This window comes from Pyxicephalus adspersus, chromosome Z, assembly GCF_032062135.1.
Source record: "Pyxicephalus adspersus chromosome Z, UCB_Pads_2.0, whole genome shotgun sequence".
In the NCBI taxonomy this organism is placed as follows: Eukaryota; Metazoa; Chordata; class Amphibia; order Anura; family Pyxicephalidae; genus Pyxicephalus; species Pyxicephalus adspersus.
The window spans coordinates 77119166-77145731 of NC_092871.1; the positions used below are offsets into that span (position 1 = coordinate 77119166).

Consider the following 26566-nt stretch of genomic DNA (forward strand, 5'->3'; position numbering starts at 1 on the left):
TAGGCTACGTACACAAGTGCAATGGTTCTTGTCAGATAATTTACTCAGGGCTGATATCAGATGAGAACCTGGCGTGTGCACAGCACTCGTCATCCATACGTCCATCCTGGCGGATCCACAGATGAGGAACGATGGTAATAAAAGTGAAGGGGAGAGAGCGCAGCGGGGTGCTGCTCCATCATTCTCGCCCTCCTCTCTCTATAGAGAATAATGGTGCTGTATGTATAGTGCTTGTTCATGCATTGTGCAGTCTTTTGTCGTTGGAAAGGATTGTGAAAGATCATTTACAACAATAATTATTGCACATGTGTACTTGCCAAAGAATGCAAGAACAATGCAGACAAGGCTGCACTGATAGCAAAAACTACTGTACATATATGAGTGATCTGTCCTGATTTACTAAACCTTCTCGTTTTTCAAAATGCCATCTCTTGGGAAGTTAGATTTATTTGTGATCTGTAAAATGGAACAAATACAGAATACTGGAGTAAACTGTGAGAGAGCACAGCGGGGTGCTACTCCTTCTTCCTTCCCCTCTCCATAAGGCAGAAAGGTGCTTTATGTACAGCACTCGTTCATGCATCGTGCAGTCATTTGTAGTTGAAAAGGATTGTGAGAGATTCTTTCCAAAGACAATTATTGCACATGTATGCAGCCTAAGTTTGGCAGGACCTTCTGCCAAACAGCACCGCCTGATCCTCGACTACCATTCAACAGAATGTCCAGATAATAGCCTCTGCTTTCTGAATAGACTGCTGCACATCCCTCTACTCACTCCATTCTCTCTTCCTGTCAGCATTATCACTAGCTCCTAGCGATGGCAAACCCTCTGTGCGCTGTCTTACAGAGGACTAAAGAAGGCCAATATACTATATATATTTTTAAACGCAGGTGTAAATATAAAGATTGTTTTTTTTTTTTGGGGGGGGGGGGGGAGGACAATATAGGACTTTTCCTAAGTTTCTCAGTCTTTGACAATGGCCACCATGACAGGTAAAGGTGTGAATCTTTCCAAAAGGAGAAAATTAAACATAACAAAGAGTTTGACTTTTCTCCAGATAAAAAATACACTTTGCAAATTCTTTAAAGAATATATAACTATATCAGTGTTTTGATACTTTTCAAGAGAATAGCTACAAATCCAGAGATATCAGATAATTCTAGTGTTGAGGAAGACTACATGTTTAGTGCTAAGCTTTCCTGTAAATCTCCAAACACTTTGCATAGTTTTTACATTTAATTTTAATTATTCTTTTGCCCATGATTGCTATAGTATAATGCTAATATTTTCCCCAGCTTCCCCTGCCGCCATGGTCCCTTGCATACCATTGTTGCAGTGACGAACACAGTCCAGGAAGACTGCGCTCCATCTCTCTTGCTCACGTTCAGTCATCACACAGAAATGGTAATGCCGGCAGAACGGGTGCCAGAGAATAATGGGGAACTCAGTGGCACATTTCATGGGAGCGCTGTTAGTCTTCACTTTGCCACCTGGAGGAGGAACATAAAAGACACAGTGTTATTTCGACCCAAAATACCCTCCTAACAATTAGATTGTTTGTGTGGTCCAATTTAACCTGCATTAGGAGATAGAAATGTCAAAGTCTGGGCTCATGTCTCATACAGTTCAAAGTACTTTCTATGGAAATTTAAGTAGTTCTGTAGTCACGGATCAATCCACCAAGTGATTTAAACAGCAATAAGAGGGATAATTATATGTTTTGAAGAGGCCAATAGCAGTTAGACCTGTCAAAATCTACAGTCAACTTTTTATCCTTCAAAACTGAAAGACAAGTCTGCACTGCATAAAACATTAGCATTCGGTGGCTGCTCATTTAAGGCCAGGCCACATTTTCAGTGATTGTATGTTTAAGGAACCGCTCAAGAATTGATCTTACATCTCACCCCTTGATCAATGTAATCCAATGATGGAAAGCTAGTGAACCAATTTGCTAACTGGAGCTCCTGCAAGGCTAAAACAACTTTGTGTGACTATGCACTAAAATAACTGCTCTCTAACCCCCAAAATCAGAATATATACACCAATTAGCATTTAGATATGGAATGAGCCATTTAAAACTTGTTTTTAAAAGGTGGAAGCTTGGTGGGGGTGGTAATAATACTTCCAGGCCTTTATACTTGTTCTATGTTAATGAGTCACCAACCTGGAACAAGGATACATAGCAAGTTTTCCGACATCAATTATTGTATGTCAATTCCAAATTTGTGATGCATTTGAAATTTGTAAAAATAAGTCAGTGGTAGCTTTCTTATTTTTAGCCACACAGGTTCACTTTATAGAAGATCTACACTAAAACATGTACACTTATATTGCAGAATTCATTGTAAAGAATTGCTTAGATGTAAAGCTGATCTTTTGTTTTTTAGTAGTGTCAATCACAAATCTGGAACAAGTATGTATATGGCCATTTTGTGTGGCATTTAGCTGAACACCTGAGCTGCATTCCCATTTTGGGTCAAGGTATCACAGGCAGAAGAAAAGAACACCTGACAAACTGACCAAACTGTGTATTTTGAAACCTGGTCAGTAATGACAGTTATCATAACCTCTCCATGTAAGTATGCTTTAGGGTCTTGTTCACATTGGCGGTGAGTTAAGTAAGTTAAGCAACAGTCAGTTATGGTGTACGTACCTGGAATCATATTATTAAGCAATTCAGCATACTGCTCTTGGGAGGTTAACACTTTGTACCCAGCACAGTTGATACCAGCGCGTGGCTGTAGGCCACGCTCGTAAGCCTAAAAAGACAAAACACAAATGAGTGTTTTCTAAGAGCAACTCGGGGAATCAAAGTTAAGACTTTGCAAGACACTTACAATTTTGTTCTCATACAGCACTGGGCTATAGTGATGAGGAACTAGGCAAAAGCGGTTCCTCCATTTTTTAGTATCCTCCATATATTGGAACAGGTTTCCAGAAAAAATCACACGGTCCTTAAGTGGTGTCTGTGAGAGAAAAAAAAAAAAAAGGAAAATAATGATTTAGTCTTTAATTCTTTGGTTCTTGTTTTTCTTTATTGCCCCCTACAGACCTTCCAACACATTTACAGAACATCATTTTCATCATCCCCTATCCACCCAAAGTTCTAAATGCTGCAAATATCTTTTTAAAAGCATTCCTTTTTTAGTGATGATGTATGAATTTTTGGTACAACAATTGTCACTTGGCGTTTATAAAGAAAAAAAAGGATATGTTCAAATTGTATACCATGACATTCTTAACCCATGTCACCTTAGTTTTATGCCACCATCCCCAACCCAGATAAAATGGTTTACATCCATGCCCTTGCTAATACAAGGCCTCACAATTAAATGTGGCTGAATAGAACGTGAACCTCTCTTGAAAATTAATTCTAATGTCTATTTCTAGGCTGCAAATGTAGAAGAGATCCCTACCTCACTGTGTTAGGGGGCAGCTGAAGCAGAAGCCTCTCTGTATCATTTGATCCTCAGTCCAACAGATTACACTGGGAAAACAGCTCTACCAGTGTTGATTTTGTAGATTTTAACCCATTTTTTCTCAGCTCCTTTAAATTACTTTTGTAGTTCAGCTTTTTTATAAATGTATATTATATTTCACAAATATTTAAATTGCTTTAGTTTATTTTGTACTTTTCATTTGCAAGTATAGCTGTATCAGAAAACAGATTCATTATAATAAACGGGACAAATTGCAGAATAAAATGTTCACTTTTGATAAAATATAAACTTCATTTACCATTGGAGGAACACATATTAGTTACAATTAAAATACTGAATAAATAACTTTGTTCTGCTTCAAATGTGTGGATGTACAAACTCTGTCTTGCTAATTACTGGCCCCCGGAGTGATCCAGTGTGACTGATGTGAACAATCTCCTACCTTCCGATGTAGTAGCTGTGTCTGCGGTCCTCCATTCCCTTCAATCTCATAGCGTACGCTATTGAACAACGCCACTCCATACTGCTCCTCATATATCTTCCCAAACTCTCCTAAGAGTTTCCTTGTATGCTCTGCAAAAAAAAAAAATAGGTGGTTAAGAACGAGCCCACTTTTTCAAAGCGAGGCCAAAAGTTAGATCATGTAAATAATTTCAAGAATTCATGATAGAGACATTAACATTGTCCTGGCCAGAAGATGGTTTAGGTAGTACCATTCATCTTCTCCACAGCCATCCCTCATGTCTCTGCTAGTGGCCACCCCACTTTTGTATTGAATGACACCCAGCATTCTTCAATACCTTTCTGTAAACATTGGATGTCAAGAACAATTCCCACCCCTGGAGGCCTAAAATTATTATGTAGTCGGGGTTCATGGTAGGATGTTGCATAAAATTAGGCTAACATATCACAACATAAGTAGCGTTTTTTGCAGTAGTAAAAACTGCCACTATTAAAGCTTTGGAGGTCCCACTTATGTGATAAATCAAAAAAAGGTTAATAATTCCCAAAAACATGCAGTTAGAATAATTGGCTTCCTCCCAAAAGTTGACCTTAGACTGTGTTTATTAATGACTTATGGCTATGGTAAGGACATTAGATTGTGAGCCCCTTTGAGGGACAGTTAGTGACATGACTATGGACTTTGTACAGCGCTACATAATATGCTGGTGCTATAAATACTGGATAATAGTAATAATAATAATATATTATTATTACCTACTATTTATATAGCACTGACCTTTTGCCACACGTTATAAGCTCGTAATCGTGTTAGTTACCCTCACCATCTAATGTGTCTACCATAGTCGTATGTCATCAACATGGCTGGATAGCATTTTTTTGGGGAGGGGGAGCCAAATACCCCAAAACCAAACCCACTAAGACAACTGAACTAAACAGCTGTTTTTTTAGAATTAAGAATACTTCCATTAAAAAAACAAAACATGAGATGGGGTGGTAAACACATTTTTATGTAAACAATTCAAAAAAGATTTTGCGTTGGTAGCCATCCCTTAGATATTGCTAGGATATACTTTTGTAAAGAAAGAAAGATAACAGAAGGGGTTTGATGGCTAAAGTAATACTTATTGTATTCATACAACTTATTCATACATAATTAAAGTTAATGCATTGATGAATCCCAGGCCTATTATGTTGTCATGGATTTAGGATATCCAAACTATACATAAAACTTCATATGATTGTAACCATGTTTGTCTGTTTTGACCCAATGCGTTTCGCCTGGATTGGCTTCCTCAGGGGTATGGTTTGGACATTTTATGGTTTGGACGGTTTTTGATGTAGTATAGTTCAGTATCTAAGAAGACAGGGTTTTGCAAGGTGCTATGGCCAGACAGTAGTTGTATGGAGGGTAAATAAAAGAGCACATGTGGTGCTTATTTATGCATGTTTATGCCAGAAGGTCCCCGTTCCTGTATATTTTATCCATCAAATATTAGGGTATCATTTTATGTTCATGTGTTTCAAGTGTAACAATATTAAGTTTAGAAAATGTGGTAGTGTCTGGGTCCTGAATAGGAGCAGTCTGTATGCTGTGTCTGTGCAGCCAAAAGAATTTTATGTAGCTAATTGGTGGTACATCACAGAGGCACGCAAACTGCAGGCTCTGACATACTGGGGTCCATCTTTGGATATGTGTGACCCTAATTCCAGTGGTTTCTGCTGGGTGCCATAGCTTTTGGCCTTACATTATAAAGCTGTCACTGTGGGTTCTATCCAAATAACACACGGGTGAGTCAGGGCAGCTAAATTAAAAATGATAAACTAGTTTATGGTAGGAAAAAAATTGCTGCAAATTGATGGACTTATTGGAAGTTGAGGAAGGGAACATTATTGACACTTGTGTTCATATGCCTGTAATTACAGTCTAGAATAAACTGAATAATCACTGAATGTGAAGTCTGTAATGATGTGTGAGTAGAGCTCACAGGGGATTATTTTTTGTCTCATGTATGCAGAAACACGCTAATCCTGTGAGCAGCTAAGCGACTCAGGTCCATGCAATGTGCACTGCTGACTGGTATCATCCGCGTACTGGAACTCACTACAGGTGTTCTGTTCCTTTTCCTGTCCACACAGTGCTGGCCATCACTGATGATTTCAGAAAAGAAAGACAATACTAACTAAAACCTTTGTGACTCATCGCTTCCCATGAACAGCTGAAAGACTTCCAGGATTTTATTACTTTGCACACAATGTGTCATATACACCCAAGCAGTTATGCAATACCTTTTAAAAAAGATTCAAATATTTGAAATGCGGGACTTTAAATGCTGAGGTTTAGGCCAATGCAAAATACCCAAATAACGCAGATCGTTATTCAATAAAGCAGAATTAAACTCTGCTGCTGACAAATGCAAATGGTGTATGTGGAACAAGTACCCGAATTGGACCTAGTATCAGCAAGGGGAAGGACTGATTTATGAATTTGTTTATTCTTGGTTCAGACTTGCTCACCTGGTTTTTGATCTTGTAAATCTGGATTTATAATTTTTTCCAGTTTGGATACAAATGGTAATAGGTGAATTTTTTTTGCAGGATGAAAGTATTACAATGTAAACAGTCGGACATCTGAAGCCTCTTTTTAGGCATATTCCTAAACCGAGGCATCTTAGGCTGGGTCTACAAGGACATTTTTTAAAATCGCATGTAAACGTTCTCATTTTATTTATTTGAGTTTTTATGCATTTTTATTAGCATTTTTAAGCTTTCCTTTAAAATGCTGGAAAAAGCCTATGCCGCAGTTTTCTGATTTATTTTTTGCGTCTTCCCAAGTTTTTAACGCGCTTATGTTTTAAGTGCTTAAAAACATCAAAAAATCAATGGAAGCTTTTACCTGCATTTTTTGGCGTTTTCCAGCACTAACCCAGCAGTTAAAATTTTTTTAAACGTTGCAAGCAATGTGTAGATTAGCCCATTGGAATGCATGGGAATTTCAAACACGGGCTTCAAAAGCTTCAGGTTAAACGCTGTGGAAATCATCCGTGTAGACAAAGCCTTAGTGCTTCTGAACCTGGCATTGTAATAGGTGATATTACTATCGCTAGTAAAATGTTTGACAACACATGATGTGTTAAACTACATACAGATATGAAATAATTGTTGTTAAAAAACGAACGATTATTGACTGATCGGTCGATAATTATTAACCGGCCAACACCGATGAATGTCGCTGGAAACAAACGACCATCCTGGCATATCTGTTTGGGCGACAATAGTTTGATATCTACAATGCAGTGATCGTGGATTGTGCTGCGAAGGATGCATGCACCGCGAACGTTGCAACACACAAAGGCATCATAACTGTGTATGTGTATATATTTCTTTATAAATAAATAAATATATGTGTGTATATATATATATATATATATATATATATATATATATAAATATATATACACACACACACCGTTATTTCATGAACATCACTTCCTCCAATACACGTCACTTCCTGAATCGTCTGTGTACATTATTGGTGGATTATATTTGAATATCCTATCATTACAGCTTGTACAGAATCGTGCACTATACGATTGTTCAAATAAATGTGATAATAGTTGATCTGTCGTTAGTCATTCGACAAGAATTATTGCACGTGTGTACATAGCGTTAGATACCTCCCATCTATCAGCAATGAGAGAAAAGGACATGTTTTATGTATTAGTAATATGTGAATCGCAGCTCCAATAAGGGGACAATCTTGGTATTAAAAACACACACATTAAAAAAAAAAAAGCCTAGCAAATGAGCTGTTTATATCTCCCATCACTAAGCCAACGATGACCCCTGAAAGAGGCATCTAGATTTCTGTATAAAGCTACTACCCCTGATGAAAATCTAGAGAAAAGCAGAAGAAAGCACTGCTGTGGCATATTTCTCCTTTTCTTGAAAATAAGCCAGTGACATTGTGGGAGCCAGCAAACAATCATTTATTGCAGGGGACAAATAGAAATATATACACATTAAATGATTTTCCCACCACTGTAGTGTTATTTCCAGAACCTCCACAGCTAAATGTCAAACAGTTCCTGGCAGAAAACACTCACATTCCACTGGTGCCACTCCATGTAAATATTGATAACTAGGCCTTTCCTCTGTGCTCCAAAACACACAATCCACGCAAAGACCCCTAAAAGGGCAAGGCCTAAGTGATGAAAAGTTGGGAACTATTCCTAGCTATTCAAGAGGAAACAATGCTGATGTAATAAAGTCAGAATGTCGTTTATTTTTATTCTTTTGTTTCATTGTAGATTTGACTTTGTAAACTATAAACAACGCAATTACCCAGGACCTCTACATTAATATGTCCATGTCTCTTTCAGTCTGAGACATACCAAGTAATGAATGCATGGCATTCACAGTTATACAGCCATTGACAGATATATATATTTGTTTTTCCACAGGTTGATATGAACCATTCGCAACTATTCCTCGTTTATGGATCCGCCAGGACAGATCCATGAATGACGTCAGATAAGCGCTGTACACACATCAGATTCTCGTCCGATTCTAGCCCTGAAGCGATAATTAGACGAGAATCATCTGACGTGTACCTAGCCTTACTCATGACTCAAGATTGTGAAGACATTTGTATCATATCTACACCCCCAGCAATGTCCATGGTAAGCTTGGCATTTAGAATGTTATAATCTTAGCACAATCTGTAGATAATTGAAGCTGCAGCTAAGGATTAGCTCCCGGACCTAAAGGGCCCTTCTGTAGTGAGTAGAGCTAACCTTTTTAACATAGGGGAACCCTCAAAAAAACTTTCAGGTCTTGGGGAACCCCTGACAATAGCCACAGCTCACAGAACAATAGTGTGGGGGTCAGTAGAAAGAATGTATCTAACATTGCTGGCAAGTGTGCAGAACGTCATCCTTACAGATAGCCAAAAATATCACCCACTAAAAGAACACTAGGGTTCCAAGGAATACCGGTTGAGAAACACCACAGTGGATAGTTCATTTTATTCTTTTGCATAGTTTTCCACCACTTCACAAACATTCTTTACTGCATCTACACCCTGCTGGGGCCCATATGGTCACACAGTTTAGGTATGTCTTCCAGTTGCTTTATTCAATAACCTTTAAATTTCCCTTTTACCTTACTACCAAGCTGTAAAATATGTTTTATATTTTGTAGCCATCGATAATGAAGTACTAGATCGCACTATGTAATTTTGCTCTGTGCGTCATTGTGCTAAAGATACAGTCTCAGGATTATTAAAAATACATAGTTCTATGACTGTTCATGTATAAATGCCATCCACCACCCTATGTCTCTGATAAGTTTATTACTTATCAATGAACAGTCTTTAATGTACCATGACTCACAGTGCAAATAACCCAACCATGACTCACATTTACTCAGTTTTCAATCTACAGATACTGGTATACATATTGACATGAGGCCAACTCCACCTGTGACTAGACAGTGGAGGTCAAACGACACAATAATGAGCTCATCTATCACGCCGCATCTTCAATTTTCAGCATGCACCTTCCTGTGCTGCTTCTCTTCAAAGCTGGGTACATACGTGCAATTATTGTCGTTGCAAAGGATTGTGAAAAAACTGCACGATGCATGAACGAGTGCTGTACATACAGCACCGTTCTGCTCTATGCAGAGGGGAGGGGAAGAGTGACGGAGCGGCACTCCGCTGCACACTCTTCCCCTTCCTTCACTTGCATTAGGATCGTTCATTGTCTATCGTCTGTGGATCCACCAGGACGGTCGTTTGGACGACAGGTGCTGTACACACGCCAGATTCTCGTCCAATATCATCCCTGAGCCGAATATCGGGCACAAACCATTGGACGTGTTTACGTAGCTTTAGTCCTAGGCTACATACACATGTGCAAAGGTTCGCGTTCGATAATCGTCTCAGGGCTGACATCGAACCAGAATCTGGCGTGTGTACAGTGCTCGTCATCCGAGCGATTGTCCTGGCGGATCCATGGACGATTGACTACAAACGACTGTAATGCAAGTGAAGGAAAGAGTGCACAGTGGGGTGCCGCTCCGCCGTTCTCCCCTTTCCCTCTCCATAGGTGCTGTATGTACAGCGCTTGTTCATGCAGTGTGCAGTCATTGGACAATTATTGCATGTGTGTACGTAACCTTAGTGCTAGCTCTGCTGTGTAGGGACTTCAAGAGGCTGTACAGTAAAATTCATGTACTTACACTGCTTGCATTCATGTAAAGAATACATTTGATGAGCCAGATTTGGTGGAGACTTTCATATCTCCTTTTGGTTTTATTACCAACAATGTAAAACTGGATTTTTGCTTTTTGCAGATGTAAAAATTAGATTTGCTTACAAGCCAATAGTATACATGGTTAATTTTAAGTTTGCATGGATTACACCATCTTCAAGATCTAGAAGAGTCAGCACTTACATCTGTGTGACACATTCAGCTTTTTACAGTGCCACACCCCAGGAATCTATGCCTGGGTTCTAAAAAATAGTGACATATCCACATATGTTGCCGTTTAAGCGAGAGACGCAATAGGCCTGAAAATGCTTTATATATGACAACCTATAGAACCTAAAATGGACCTCTCTTCCAGGTAAATCACAATCTTTTTTCTAAAGTCATAAATAGCATTATTTCTATAGGTTCTTCCTCTTACTGAGTTAGTGCCAAGGTCATGCAGTCTGAGTAAACCTGATCATTGTATGACTGGATTGGTTATTTTCCTTGCTCACCCCTGCAATATTAGGAATTTTGTAAGCAATAAAAAAGGCAGGGGAGGGTTACCGTCACCCTGTCTATGGATATGCATACAAAGGGACAGCTTGAAAACTTATAGTACGGTACCAACCTTGCCTATTGAGAGTGAAACACCAGAGACAGAATTGGCCTAATGGCAGAAGGAAAAATCATTCTTAATAAATGGAGTGCTAAAAAATTTGAATTGAATTTTTATGTAAATTTTGGGGAGAGCCCTAGTGAAGGGCATGCTCCTTGACATATTTGGTTATAGCAAGCAATGATCCTATATCCGTAGATGCTCCCAGTGTTTCCTGTCCAGAAATTGGAATACATTTTCCTGGTCAAATGCTATCATTTTATTATTATTATTATTATTATTACACAGTATTTATATAGCGCCATCATATTATGCAGCGCTGTACAAAGTCCATAGTCATGTCACTAACTGTCCCTCAAAGGAGCTCACACTCTAATGTCCCTACTATAGTCATATGTCATTAATATAGTCTAAGGTCTAGGGGGAAGACAATTACCCTAACTGCATGTTTTTGGGATGTGGGAGGAAACTGGAGTACCTGGAGGAAACCCACGCAGACCTTGGGAGAACCTGCAAACTCCATGCAGATAGTGTCCTGGCTGGGATTCAAACCTAGGACCTAGCGCTACAAAGGCCAGAGTGCTAACCTGGCGGATCCAGAGGACCCAGAGAGAATGGAGGTCTATCATCCATTAACCTCAAGATTAGTTCAAGCATAGTCCAGTGGTGGATATAGTTGACAAAGGGCCCCTGTTTTGGATACAGGTCAAAGTGACAGCAGCACGGGACCAAATGTCTCCCTGGCTCACATCATATGTATATTGTCTCCTAAATTTCAGGGGCCCCTTCTGCTTCTAGAAGCATGGTACTTCCACCCATGGCTTGCATCATTTCTTCTTCATAAACAAGGACATGCACATTCATCCAATGTTCATGGTTTGTTAAATAGTTCAGATTATAAATGCATGCAAAACAAGCTTTGAAAACCCTTGGGTCAAACAACACCATCATGCTTCTGACGTCAGACGTTTGTAAATAACTAGGGTAATTCAAAGAAGAATAATCTTTACAGCCAGACTGATTCATACAATATATCGGCTAGCTACGGAAACATTAAAAGCTATTTAATTCTTCAAATAAGACACAAAGTGATATGGCGCTTGTACTATAGTTACACGTGCAAGTCACATGCACATTGTGTGGAAGGTAATCATGGATGGACATCCCATGCCTGAGGAGATCTCTGCTTTTTCTGGGTAATTTAGATAATCTAATTTTGTATCTGACACAAAAATTGCATGCATTTATTTTTAACAGTAAATGGCCACAGGACAGTTTCTATTAAAGGATCATAATTATAACAGGCACACAGGGTTATTTGTAAAATAAATGTACAAAAGTACACTAACTCATAGCAACTAATACAAAGTATATGGGTGAAGTTTTCTGTAGTCCCGTGGAGGAAAACCCAAGCAGAGCTGACAACAGTTAAAAAGATTTTGTAGCAGAAATGCTTAATTTATGAAATAAGACATTAAAAACAAAAGATGTTCACACACATTTTACAGAAACCTTCAAAATATACAGTTCATTAGGAAACCTTTTGTACATACAAAACATAACTCAATTGGTAATAAATGGTACAAAAATAATTTTGGGTAGATCAAAGCAAAATTAGATACATTCAAAATAAAGTTTGTGCTTAGGTCACAGTTTTAGCACCACAATTCTGGGAGTGAGAAGAAGGTCTGAAGCAAATTCTAGATTAACACACACAGACAATATAATTTATACAAGAACCACATCCTAAAATTCCCCCAGTGTTTGTACATATGGAAAGCAGACTTAAGCTTCAAAGAACAGGGAAACAAACATCTACGCCCCACCCAGGTTTTATATAAGTTATGGTGACAAGAATTAAAAGGATTTTTTATTATCCAGTATTTATATATTGGCAACATATTATGCAGCGCTGTACAAAGTCCATAGTCATGTCACTAGCTGTCCCTCAAAGGGGCTCATAATCTAATGTCCCTTCTTTAGTCATATGTCTTTAATATAGTCTAAGGTTTGTTTTTTTGGGGGGAAGCTGCATGTTTTTGGAATGTGGGAGGAAACCGGAGTACCCGGAGGAAACCCACACAGCCACGGGGAAAACATGGAAACTCCACGCAGATAGTGTCCTGGCCGAGATTTGCACCTGGGACCTAGCACTGCAAAGGCCAGAGTGCTAACCACTAAGCTATTTGCTGTAAAAAGGATCTTATTATATACAATGCAGCATTACACAGACCTCATCTATCACAAGGAACCATTTTCAGATGCAGAATGTATGCAAAGGAAGATGAGACCTAATCTTTGCTAAAGTAGACGTCTTCTCATAGAAGCTCATTGCATGCATCTTGGGAACATTATTGAATCATACATGAATGTTGCATGAGTACATAATATAACAAATGAATATTTATTAAAAAAAAAAAAAGAAAAAAAAAAAGAATCAGTTCACCTAAAAAAAGTAATTGTCCCTTTAGGTAAATGCTGGGGGGCTAATGCAAAAAAATAAAAAATAAATCCAGATATGAAAGTAAATACACAGTTTAAATTGATGTATGTATAATTTATCACCAACAAAAAGATACATATATCTGTTCAGCCTCTCTCAACAGTGGTAAATCCAGAAATATTTTTAAGCCAGGTGGGAAGAAATTGTAGGTGGGTGGCAGCCCCTGTATTGTGACCCAGCTCTTCAGTAACCACCCGGCTGTTTTTGAGTGGTTACTGAAGAGTTGGGTCACAATAAAATTCTGGGTGGTGCACCCAGCTAAAAGGGGCTGGGGAAAACTCGGCTCAACATTCACCCAGTTTCTTAATCTTCCTTGTTGCACTGAAGTAGAACTAATATAAACTCTGCAGGACCTAATGGTAAGAGTTTGGTGTAGTTTGCTCATAGTGACCCTGCAAAGTCTCACAAATACCTGTTGATCCTACCAGGTATGTCCACCTGATACAGTTTCCTGTGACAATACTTCTGCACTGTTCATGAATTCAAAGCAGGGTTGTCACTTTCATGAGACACCTACTTGAACTACAGTAGGTTAATAAAATGTTGCATGGGGGTTGTGACTATCATAATTGTCATTGTTGATACTTATCACCTGACCACACCTAGCGATGCCCACTACTTTCTGGACTGAAGGCACTGCCACTGTTGAAACCTTTTCAGTATGATCTGCAGTTCTGGGAAAGTTAAGGGGTGTGTAGGACACATGGTGGATTTACCATCACAAAGTCATAGGATCTAGGAAATGTGCAGACTGTCATATAGGAGCTACTAGTATGTTGCTTCAAGCTTGGTCAAAAAAGCCATGACTGAACGATAAAGGAGAACTCTATTTTGAGTACTGCTAGACTGGGTAATCGGAGGCTAATAGATTTACAGATTTATGCACAACATAAAAATGTGAATTCAACGTGGTTCTCTTATGTTCACCTTATAGTTCTGCTTTAAAACATCCTATTATGGTGGAGTGATCTGCGTGCTCATGTTCTCTGCAATGCTCATTCACTACAGCCATTTTAGAAGAACATTGTTGACTTTTTTTTAACATTGAGATTTTGCTGCAACTTTTTCAAGAAATTTGAAAAGGCAAGAAGAGTGGATACAAGGGGATGCCGTTATATGAGCAAAGTATTTACATTTTCTAGAAAGCAGAACGTCTTATGTAAAATGACAGACCTAAACAAATGATATTTCTGTATAAATTGGCAGGAGCATCTAAGGATCTGTGGACCTTTTTACTGAGTCTGGGAAGTCATCTGCAAATTATCAGTAATTATCCTGTTAGCAGTCTGTCTTATATGAAAACCGATGCATTCTAGGGTTTTGTCACTCACAAGGACACAAGGATGGAACAGAGAAACAAAGAGAGGAAGGAAAATATAAAATGAAAAAAGAAGGAATTGAAGTTCCTCCTGTAGAGCCATTTATCTTTGAAGGGGAAATTAGGAAATGTATATTATGGTAGTTGGGTATTTAAATTGGGAGGTTTTATTATATTTTTTAATTCATCTGTACCTGTAGGGAAAAAAACATATTCCTCCTTTTGATTTGAGTCACCTCTGCCAACCAGTCTGATCAGCCTATTTTTTTATTAACAAAGTTGGAAACAATCTTTCTGTGGTAAAAGGATTCAGACTTTCCAAGGTAAAATGTATGATAGAAAAGTTGGTGAGTAAGTACAATCCAAGCATGCAGGGGCGAGTATCAGACCAATAAAAGCTTTTCATTTTTGGAAAACTTCAACAAGTTGTGATGAGTTTCATTTTCTTCTTGCCAACACTGGAAAAAAACTTTCACCATGTGTACATCACCACCTTATTGATTTATGCTGAGACTCGTTCCTGCATGAGTACATTGTAAACAAGTAAATTTCTCACCATTTAATATGTTCGTGTGAGAACTTTTATATTTTATAAACTATATAGATAGCTTAATTCCCTGGCAAGGATGAAATATGCACCTGTAATGTGCAAAGTGTTCCAAGTCCCAAGACTCGCTTTTACCAGAAAAGTGAGGATTAAGGTGACCTTGTACTTCTTTAGGAGGCTAAATAACTGGAAAAGATCATAATTGGGACAATTATTTACTCTTAGCCGTTAAAACTGCTGCTGAGACTTCTGCATTCATTTTTTAAACTACCTCAAAACTAGGACACAATGCAATCTCGATTCAGTTTGTGTATGAGTAATGCAAGACCCATGCAGTGAGTATTACCATGAAAATGCAACACGTGGTTTATGTTAAAAACATAAATTGCCTATGTTGGGATAGGAAAAAGTAATTTTGTACCAAGAGGTGCTCATTATCCTCACCTACTAACTCCTACAACAGCAAACCCCTCAGCTGATCTGGGCAAGTAATGCTTAAATGCAAAATTTGGCCCATGTACCGTACTTCCATCCCTTAATAGAAACATGAGAAAGACCTTCAGATATCACAAGACTTTACATGAAATGTTTACAGGTTTACAATCTGTTATATGTTATACATCTGTCCACAGTTGGCTTCCAACTCCTAAAAACCGATTGCTTTTATTCACTTTAAACCACAACATCTAACAAAATAAATCCACTAATGTGTTTGCTGATGTCTTCACTAGGACAGCGGAAATCGTTCCATCTTTCATTCTGTTTATGTTGGAGCTAAGCGATAAAACAAAGGTCTACCAGTGTACCCCCAGGGATATCCCTGAGACATATGAAAATAGGCAGAATATTCCTTAAGATCTCATGACACCCAAAATGCACAACCCAAGCCGGAAAGTCAGGCCCATAATGCAATTGCTCCCAAAGAAAAAACAAAATTTCTTGTATATGGCTGATGTAGAAACTTAAGTTGCTTTTTTTCACCCATCAACTTGTTTAGGTCTATTTACTTTAAAAGCCTAAAGGGAAAAAGGCAATCGCCTATAGCACCCCGTATTTATTTACCCAGATGGCTGAAAAATTATTCTTTATTGCTTGCTAGAGGTTACCAGACTTTGAAAATGAACGATTAGATATCCTGAGAGTTCAACTGCAGTGATAAAAGAAAAAAAAAGAATTATACATAAGATTTAAACAGACGGAGCCAGCTCTCATCATTTTGTTGACCATACAATATGAAGATTCAAAGACCTTCATTATGGCTATGTTTAGGAGTGTAAATGTATTAAAAATAGCCAAATATATTTAGCTTTGTTTTTTTTTTTTTTTTTTTTGGCAGAATTCACTGTAACAGACTAACCAGACAGCTAAAGTAATAAAAACACAAATATTCAAAGTATTTTTTTCATTCTACTTTTAAAAATGGAAATATTTAAATTTGTTTCCACAATCATCCATGCAATTAGCAAGAACCAAACATAGGTGGGAACACTAAAAACTGAAAATAAATTAAAGAAGCAATTTACACCTTTGCATTGATTAAACACAATTGTAAACCTATGTTTAAAGGGAGTTACTGCAATGTGCGGTAATATGCGCTATTCCCCCACCTCCTAGATTGTAAGCTCTTCTGGGCAGGGTCCTCTCCTCCTCCTGTGTCACTGACTGTATCTGTCTGGCATTTCCAACCCCTATTTAATATACAGCGCTGGGTAATATGTTGGCGCTGGATAAAAATCCTGTTTAAAGCGCACTTAAACTTAAAATTTGGACTTTACATAGAAGGGTAGACAACCCTTTTATTTAAAGTAAAACCTAAAAAAAAAGGTGCAGCATCGCCCCTTTAATCTACGTTAAACATCCCGAGAGGCTCTTGGCTGCTACTTCTGTGCATGCCCAAGCAACTCAGGGATGCGCGGAAGGAGCCCTTTTCAACAATAGAAAATTGCCCATAACATGCATTTGCAGTGAGATCGGCATTTTTTTCCCATCTATATCGCCTGTTCTTGTGCTTGCACAGTGCGTGATCAGGTGGCGCAGGAAGAAGAGCCCGAAAGAAGATGTCGGCGCCCGGCACTCCCTCTGAGCCGGGCCGAAGACGGATACTGGGATGACGCGGCGGGACCCAATGGAAGAAACCTCCCGACAGACAGACTGCTTGGCGGGATTGAAGGGGTGTTTTTTTTGTTTTGGGTTTACTTCCGCTCTATTAATAATAATATGTACATTGTCATTGATTTTAAGTGGCACACCCAACACAAACAAATACAGTACAATAAAACAAACCTGCTCTAAAGCCTTCAACAATACACAGATGTGGTTATTCTGTGTGCTGCCTTGTCAAAGCTAGAGCAGGTGTGTTTCGTTGTGCACTGAGGTATGGTAACACAGAAGTGTGAAAAGATCTAAAAGTTTGAACTCCTCGAAGAAGCTTTATAGCACTGCTTGCAATTGAAACTTTTCGCAATGAGCTCACAATGTCTCCTATGAGAACATAATCACAGTCAGAGTGAAACATTGAAGAGTAGAATATGCAGCTCATCTCTCATCAGTGTGAGAAAAATGTATAAACTTTCACAGGGACTAATACAGGTTGTCCATATTACTTGGTGTTAGAAGTATGCAAGTTTTATTCGAATGTCCTGATCTGGAGTTTTGTGAAAACACAATGAAACCCCCCACTTATACAGTTGTAGCTGTAGTAATTATTGGAATGTGTACCCTCAGGCTGGACATATCTGATTAATTAAATAGACCTGAAAGCAAAACAAAAGTTTCACTTTGAAAAAGTTAGTCTCAAGAAAGTTGTCCGTTCTGCAATAATCCTTACCTGCCCGATCACACTGTCAAAATGTCAAATTTTCTGAGCTGTGCATGGGCAACTCAGTGTTGATTGCCAGGACACCTAGCATTCCCAGTTTTGCCTAAACTTGCTGGGACTAAATGAACTCCTGCATAAGAGTTACATCATCTTTACCTGGCCGAACCAAATGTATGGAGATCGCATCCAGGAAGAGAAGAGGAAAGATGGCAGCGATGGAAAAAGGGGTGAGTATAGCAGGTTTATTTCTGAGTGAACTCCAAAAGCTCCAAAAGATCTTGCCTTTATTATTACACAGTGTTTGTTTAGCACCATCATATTATGCAGCGCTGTACAAAGTCCATAGTCATGTCACTAGCTGTCCCTCAATGAGGCTCACAAACTAATGTCCCTACTATAGTCATATGTCACTATTGTAGTCTAAGTTCATTTTTTGGGGAGATTACCCTAACTGCATGTTTTTTTGGGGATGTGGGAGGAGTACCCGGAGGAAACTCACGCAGACACAGGGGGAACCTGCAAACTCCATGCAGATAGTGCCCTGCCCAGGAATCGAACCTGAGATCACCCATTAGCTTTATTCACTCTGTGCCTTCTGCACATCTGTTACTTATGTTTAATAATCCCCACATTAGTCATAAAATAAAGGGGACATCACTGGCCTGTGGAAGCAAAACCCTTTCTCGCTACCTTACAGAGACAGTAATACTTTTCATGGTAGTGGAGAAGAAAAAACAGATGCAAGGAAACCACAGGCAATAATTACGCTCTTTAGGCACAGCTTCCAACATTTTGTTCCTCTTTGAAGATAAGCAAAAAATATATCTGCTATGGAAGGCAGACACAGTGCGTTACATACACTACTTTATTTGCAGCATTTATTTATCAAAATATGCAGATCTTATCAATGATTAATCTTGGAAAAAAAGCTCATTGTCTTGCATACCTGGGTAGTTCAGGAAGAAATCAATTCGTCTGCCAGTGTGTTTCATATTCTAAGAAAAAGCTGCAGGAAACTTACCAAAACACAATAAGTTCAGACAAACTCCAATCAAACCCCCATGTGTATGCACCATACTGCTTAGCAACCAACATACTTTACTCATGAAGATGTTTTTATGAGCATCAGATATAGTTTGTTATTGCAAAAAAAATGCATTTTGATCATAAAATAAAAAGATATAAAACCTGGCTCAGTCTTTTAACTCACAACTACTGGCTCAAGCAGAAAGCTATATAAAGATCTCCTGCGAAGGAATGTATATTCAGTGAAGTTAACTATAGCTATAGTTTACTACTACTGTACTCCTTTACTGTCCTATGAGCAGAAAAGGAATGTGTCCCCATGTAGTGAAGTAAATGAATTGGACTTTCAAGACCAGGTTTCTGCTTGGGCAAGTATATAAAAAAATAAAACTTTTGGCAAGTTGTTTGACTATTTAGTACCCATATGAACTTTTAAATTGTACTTAATAAATTTACCTGGAATCGAGATTACTTACTTTAAAAATAATTAATAACCTGAGAAATGGTACAAACATTTATATTTTGACAGAATGGTAATTGAAAAGAAATCAAGGGCAGCATGGTGGCTTAGAGGTTAGCTCTCTGGCCTTTGCATCGCCAGGGCACTATCTGCATGGAGTTTGCAGGTTCTTGCCAATTGTGGGGGTTTCCTATGGACATACAGGATTCCTCCCACATTACAAGACACCTTAGTTATTGACCTTGGACTGTTTTTAAGACATATGACTGAGGTAGGGCCATTATGAGCCCCTTTGATGTGACATGAGTATGGACTTTGCAAAGCCCTGCTTATTATGCCGGCGCTGTTAAAATACTGTGTTGTATTAATTTTTTTTTCTCTGGTTGCATTGGCATAGAACCCACCTTTTGTGTTATCAATACTTTGATTAGATATATCATGGTGAAATCGATTACAATTCAGATCAATTACAAAACAAGTGGTTGATTGAAGATTGATTCCAATCTATTGTGATATTGCTTGCAAAATCAATCAAAAGGAACAATGAGAAGAAATCTCAAAGTGTCTAGATAGATTGATAGATGTTTTTTTTGTGGTAAGGGGTATGAATGAAGCAGGAAGGAGGAGGTTCACCGAGCTAAGTGTGATTCACCAACATCCCCATCTGAATCATGCGGACATCTGCTCAAAGTCCCATGACCAGCCAATCTACAGGAAGGACTACACTAATGTAAAATACAGACACACACATCACTGTGCTTTGATGATACATTAGCTTTGTGCAATCTGGTTATTACAAAGATTTTTATTTTTAGATTGATTAGAATCCAAGCATAAAACTGAATAATTTTTATATCAAAATAAGCCAGCTCAACAAGAAAAAGGTCTATGCCAGAAAACAATGAAGATGTATTACTAGACTAATCTATGTTATAACATTGCATTCAAATTTTACTCGTCAATATAAATTGAGCTAAATGACGATTATTACTTTCATATTTTTTCTGTATGTTTACAGTGTTAATGGTTAATATTTTCCCTTGCTTCTAGATTTTTACCTTGGAGGTTCATGTACAACTATTTTACTCCTTAAGCATATTGATAGTAACTACAGTAGTCAGAAGGTTTCTTCTTTTGCTCCATTTTTTGGTTCTACCTATTTTTGTGAACATGGTAAAAAAAGATACAGAACAAGGAATGTACACAGTGCCGGCCAGGCAGCAGTACAGGAAATGGACACGGTGCAAGCCCAGCAGCAGGATAGGGAACGGTGCAGGTCAGGCAGCAGTGCAGGGAATATACACGGTGCAGGTCAGGCAGCAGGGCAGTGAATATACACGGTGCAGGTCAGGCAGCAGGGCGGGGAATATACACGGTGCAGGTCAGGCAGCAGGGCGGGGAATATGCAAAGTGCAGGTCAGGCAGCAGGGCAGGGAATATACATGGTGCAGGTCAGGCAGCAGGGCAGTGAATATACACGGTGCAGGTCAGGCAGCAGGGTGGGGAATATACACTGTGCAGGGCAGTGAATATACATGGTGCAGGTCAGGCAGCAGGGCGGGGAATATGCACGGTGCAGGTCAGGCAGCAGGGTGGGGAATATACACCGTGCAGGTAAGGCAGCAGGGCAGGGAATATACACCGTGCAGGTCAGGAAGCAGGGTGGGGAATATACACGATGCAGGTCAGGCAGCAGGATAGGAAATATACACGGTGCAGGTAAGGCAGCAGGGCAGGGAATATACACGGTGCAGCTCAGGCAGCAGGGTGGGGAATATACACGATGCAGGTCAGGCAGCAGGATAGGAAATATACACGGTGCAGGTAAGGCAGCAGGGCAGGGAATATGCACAGTGCAGGTCAGACAGCGAAGTGAGGAATATACACTGCACAGGTCAGGCAGCAGGGCAGGGAATGGACACAGTGCAGGGCAGGCTGCAGGGCATGGAATATGCACAGTGCAGGTCAGGCAGCAGTGCAGGGAATATACACGGTGCAGGTAAGGCAGCAGGGCAGGGAATGGACACGGTGCAGGTAAGGCAGCAGGGCGGGGAATATAGATGGTGCAGGTCAAGCAGCAGAACAGGGGATAGACACATGCAAGTTCAGAAGCAGGAAAGGGAATATACATAGTATGAATCCATCAGCGGTATGAGGAATATACACGTTGCAGGTCCAGCAGCAAGATAGAGAATATAAACCTTTCAGGTCAGACAGATTACAGGGAATACAGACTGTACAGGGAAGGCAGCACTGAAGGAAATACACACAAGTGCAGGGCTATAGAGCAGACAGAACCTCCCTGTTCATAAGCATGGCATGTACTTTAGTGGTTATAGTGTTGTTTCATTGCAAATCTGTGTTGACATTCAGGCCGACAGCACAAAACAAATATACATGTCCATTTTTGGATTCTTCTCAAGCCTACATGGCTTACAAATCAGAACAGTTCAGTGATTTTTCCAGCTGTGCTGCCTTTTAATAGGTATAGACTAGTGCAATCAGCTAAGGTGTCTGGGCCATACATCAGTATTGGCAATCATCATGTTTGAAAAGCACACAAGACAAAAACACTGTGTGAGACATTATTAAATAACATTGTTTATTGAAATGGAAAGCTATTATGTTTAGTACAACTCTGATTAAAAAATAAAAATAAAAAACTATTTTAACAAGCATGGAGTGGTATTAGCATATGGAAACTGCAAACTGTTCACCTATGGAATATAGTTATATAGAATAGAAAATAGTTTAAAAGATGGTCGGCTCTTAGGCTTTAAACCACATAAAAACAACAAAGACAGCTAATTGCAAAATCCACTCATAGAAGGCTGCAAAAGGGACATATTTTAAGGCACATCAGAGCAAAAATACATGGTAACAAGTTGTTACATCACATTTATCAATGACGATTGCAATATTGTCTGCAATAGCCTAGAACCAGTTAGAGTGGAACTAAAGTGCCACTTTGCAAATTTACGATTTAGGCAGGTGGTTGTTGCAAAAAGTGAGAGGCGATGTCTCTTCTGCAATACTGTTCTTACCTACCTGATCACCACCCAGCTGTCAAATTTTGTGGATGTGCATCTCAAAGTTTGTTGCCAGAGAACCCGAACAATTCTGGCCACTCCTGCGCATAACAGAGTTAAATAAAATTCTACACCCCTGCCCAGGAGTTACGTCATCCTGGCATAGGCAGCATGGTGGCTCAGTGGTTAGCACTCCGGCCTTTGCAACGCTAGGTCCCAGGTTGGAATCTCAGCCAGGACATTATCTGCATGGAGTTTGCAGGTCCTTCCTGTGCTTGCTTCGGGTACTCTGGTTTTCTCCCACAATCCAAAAACATGCAGCTAGGGTAATTGGCTTCCCCCAAAAATTGACCTTAGACTATAATAAAGACATATGACTATGGTAGGAACATTGGATTGTGAGCCGCTTTGAGGGACAGCTAGTGACATGACAATGGACTGCGCTGCACAATATGATGGCACTATAAAATATACAAAAATCACCTTCAGGAAAGATAAAGAAGATATAAGATGAAGAAAAATAGTGGCACACTGCGACGAAACAGGGATAGGTAAATATTGTGGGTTTAGTTCCATTTTAGACCTGAATTCCTGATTAAAAGACAAGTACCCATAAATTCTTTATATTTTTTGACCACAATCCTCTGCACAACAAATTTCAGGCTGGGAATGTAAAGTTTTATAATGTAAGTAAGCCTTTATGCAATTGTTCAATGCATTGAAAAAAGAAAGGCCAATTTACTAAAAAAAAAAAAAATCTGAGTATCTTCACACAGTATGTGTGAATATTTACTTCAATAAGCAATCATAAAAGAAGCAAGTTTCTGCTTGATTTGACTACCCAACAATGTGCAGATGACATAAGAAAAAAGGAGTTTGCTTTTCACATGACTGCACAATTCAGGTGATCATTTACACGATTTACTTAGTGAAGAATCTCTGTTTTGGTACATTGGCCTTGATATGTTCAGTAACAAGAGCTGGAGGCAGAGCAGTTTTAGTAAACAGAGGTTACAAGCAAGGGGAACCTGAGTTGTGTGATGAAAGATGCTCATTCATAGCCCCATGAGCAGACAAATGCCGTAGGAATCTGCAAATCTGGAGCAGAATATTGTCTGCCTGCTGTCAGTGTGGCAAGGATGTGTAAATCACAAGACTGACCAGAAAGTATTGCAAATATCCTGGCAACTACAACAGTTGACGTATGCCGTATATTTTAGTTGTGCTGTGTAATATGTTGGCGCTATATAAATCTTTCAAGTTTGCAAAAAGCTGCAGTAATATGTACATATATGTATATATATATATATATATATATATATATATATATTTATATATATATATGAACGGTCTCATTTAAAAAAGGGTTTGGATCTCAGTCAGATAAACCATGAAAAATAATGCAGCCCTTTCAGACTAAACAGCAAGTTTTGAAAATGTTCTGTACCAAAGGTGGTTTGTTGAGGAAAATAGGAAAAGTTGCAGTTGGCAGTTTTTGCTTGGGTAGGTTTTAATGTTATTTTTTGGCTGCAGCAGGGTTTGGCTAGTTGGTCATATCATGTTACAATTGCTCATTTGTCTGCTTGTTGTTACCATTGCTTATCTATTGTTATGCCTTTGTTGTTCACATATACTTAACACTGCCTATTTGCTGCTCCCATAATATAACAAATCCTTATATATTAACCACATATTGTGGCATTTGTTACCCAACTCATGTTTCAGATTGCCTTTGAACACTAAGCATTGACATTTTGTGCTTGAATATTTGAAATCACAGCTGCCTGGAGGATTTTATTTCTATAATTTAGTTCCCTGTAGGTCTGTCACTATGACACACTGTTATTATTTACAGAGATAATCTATTTGCACATTAGGTGTGCCACTATTAAACATTCGATTTTTTCTTCTTTTTTTGCGGCTCTATTTAAAAAATGTATTGCTGTATTTTGAACTGGTTACAAAATCTGCAAATGTTGGTAACCCATTGCATGTTTTCCGTATATTCACCTACCATGATCATCAGAGATTTTCAGAAGTTATAGTACTTTTTTTTACATGTTTACATTGTGGCCATTTCCCAATAACTGTCAACTGACTCAAATTAATCAATGTTTTTACAGCCAATCAGTATTTCAGTCATAAAGTTTTCTCGATTTCTAAATTTTAGAATGTTGAAAACCAGACAGTTTTAATAGACTGTATAGATTTCATTTTGTATTTGTAAAAAGGTATTTTACACAGTTGCTTACAAGATTTATTTAAGCATGTAGACAGGTAAAATGGATGTAGTGTAACAAATATGCAAAGAATGTGAACCTGTAACTGAAAGGTCGCAAAGAGCAAGGATTCTATGTGGTATAAAACATGCAGAAATCTTACACTGTACTCCTTTACAGTTCCCACATTGTTCATGGATACATAAAAGTGATTATTTTAGGACAGTTTAGGTCAGGGGTCGGCAAATCCGGCCTTTATGCCAGATACGGCCTAGCTGGTAGTTCGCTCCTGGCCAATCCAGCCTAATGCCGGCTGGAAACCCGGCAGATCAGCCAGGGGGCGTGAGGAACTGCCAGAGCCGCTGGAGCTCTGGAGCCACCGGAGCTCCGGTGCCGCCCACTTGCAGTTGCTTTTTTACCCCGGCTGGCGTTGATATTTCCGCCAACAGGGTAAATAGGGAAAGCTCCCTGAAGGTAAAACCCTTCCCTGTTGGTGGGCGGGGCCATTAGGGCGGGTCTGGCCTAGTGTGCTCCCGCCCACCCCATAAATGGCCCAGTGGCCATAAAACTTTGCCGACCCCAGGTCTAGGTATTGCTTCTCCTTAGCACATTTTATCAGGCAGTGTGCCTTTGGTATGGTCCAGATAATGAAAGCCTGTATATATCTGTCTAATGTAGGAAGTGTAATTGGTGGCATTGGGCAGGTAAGCGTTTGATGATGTGTCAAGTTTTAAGCTAAACACACCCGAATACAGAATTATAAAGTATAAACTGTAGGAGTCAAACCTGATTTGTCTTTATGTCTATCCAGTTCTGGTACATGGTACTGGCAAACTTTACAGTCAGCCTGGTGACTTTTTTCTGCTGCAGGAATTTTTATTATTACACAGTATTCATGTAGCACTGACATCTTACGGAGCGCTGTACATAGTTAAAGTCATATGACTAGTTGTCCCACAAAGGAGCTCACAATCTAATGTCCCTACCATAGTCATAAGTCTTTAATACAGTCTAAGGTCAATTTCAGGGGGAAGCCAATTACCCTAACTGCATGTTTTTTGGAATGTGGGAGGAAAACTGGAGTACCAAGAGGAGACCCACACAAACACAGAGAGAACTTGAAAACTCCATGCAAATAGTGTCCTGGCCTAGATCCGTGCTAACCTCTGAGCCACCGTGCTGCCCATAGGAGCTTGGTCACCTCCTTGCCTCCTGTCTATAATTGCAAGGTACAAAGTAGTTCACCCCCTTTACACCGATTTTGCTCCTCTCGACATGTTCCTTGTTGCCACATGTGTATGTAGCTACTCTTTATTTGCCACTAGAATTACCCCTCACTCTTAACATTCCGCTGCTCCACAGACACTACTTAAAAGCTGATATCAGGTCAAGTTCACGAATGCACACTAGATATATTCAGAAAGAAAGTTTGCTGTTTTCCATCCACATGAAATGTAGATTTTTGTTAACAAAAACCCAGAGAGACCATTACAACATCTTTCTATTTCCAATTGTCATGGTGTCATTATATTCTGGAATTGAGCTCCTGCTAATGCAGAGGATGTAGTGGCGGGGGGACTGGGCACCATTTTTACTGGTATTTACACCTACAGTATATGTTAGATGCAGGAAAAGGGTACTATGTGAACGTAGATATATAGGTTTCCCCAATCTATTATTTGCTTTTCTAATAATTATGGAAAATAAAAGTGCTTCAAGTAAGCATTTAAAATGCTTGTTTTATTTGCAAGCCCTTACCTGATTTTTAAAGTTGGTGACAGGGTCTCTTTAACAGCTAGTGCAAATAAAAAAGTAGTATCAGACAGACAGACCAATGACACAGCATTAAACATCTATTTTTTTTACCTCC

General features: G+C 39.1%; 1 protein-coding gene across 1 annotated transcript in view; it reads right to left on the reverse strand.

The window, feature by feature from the left end:
• LOC140344199 (protein Niban 2-like) overlaps window positions 1–26566 on the reverse strand; it is a 74162-nt gene that overhangs the window by 17420 nt on the left and 30176 nt on the right. The window contains exons 3-6 of the mRNA XM_072431192.1: window positions 3884–4014; window positions 2839–2967; window positions 2655–2760; window positions 1327–1491 (exon numbers count right to left, since the gene is read on the reverse strand). Of these exons, the coding sequence (XP_072287293.1) occupies window positions 1327–1491; window positions 2655–2760; window positions 2839–2967; window positions 3884–4014 (531 nt within the window). The remainder of the gene's footprint in view (window positions 1–1326; window positions 1492–2654; window positions 2761–2838; window positions 2968–3883; window positions 4015–26566) is intronic.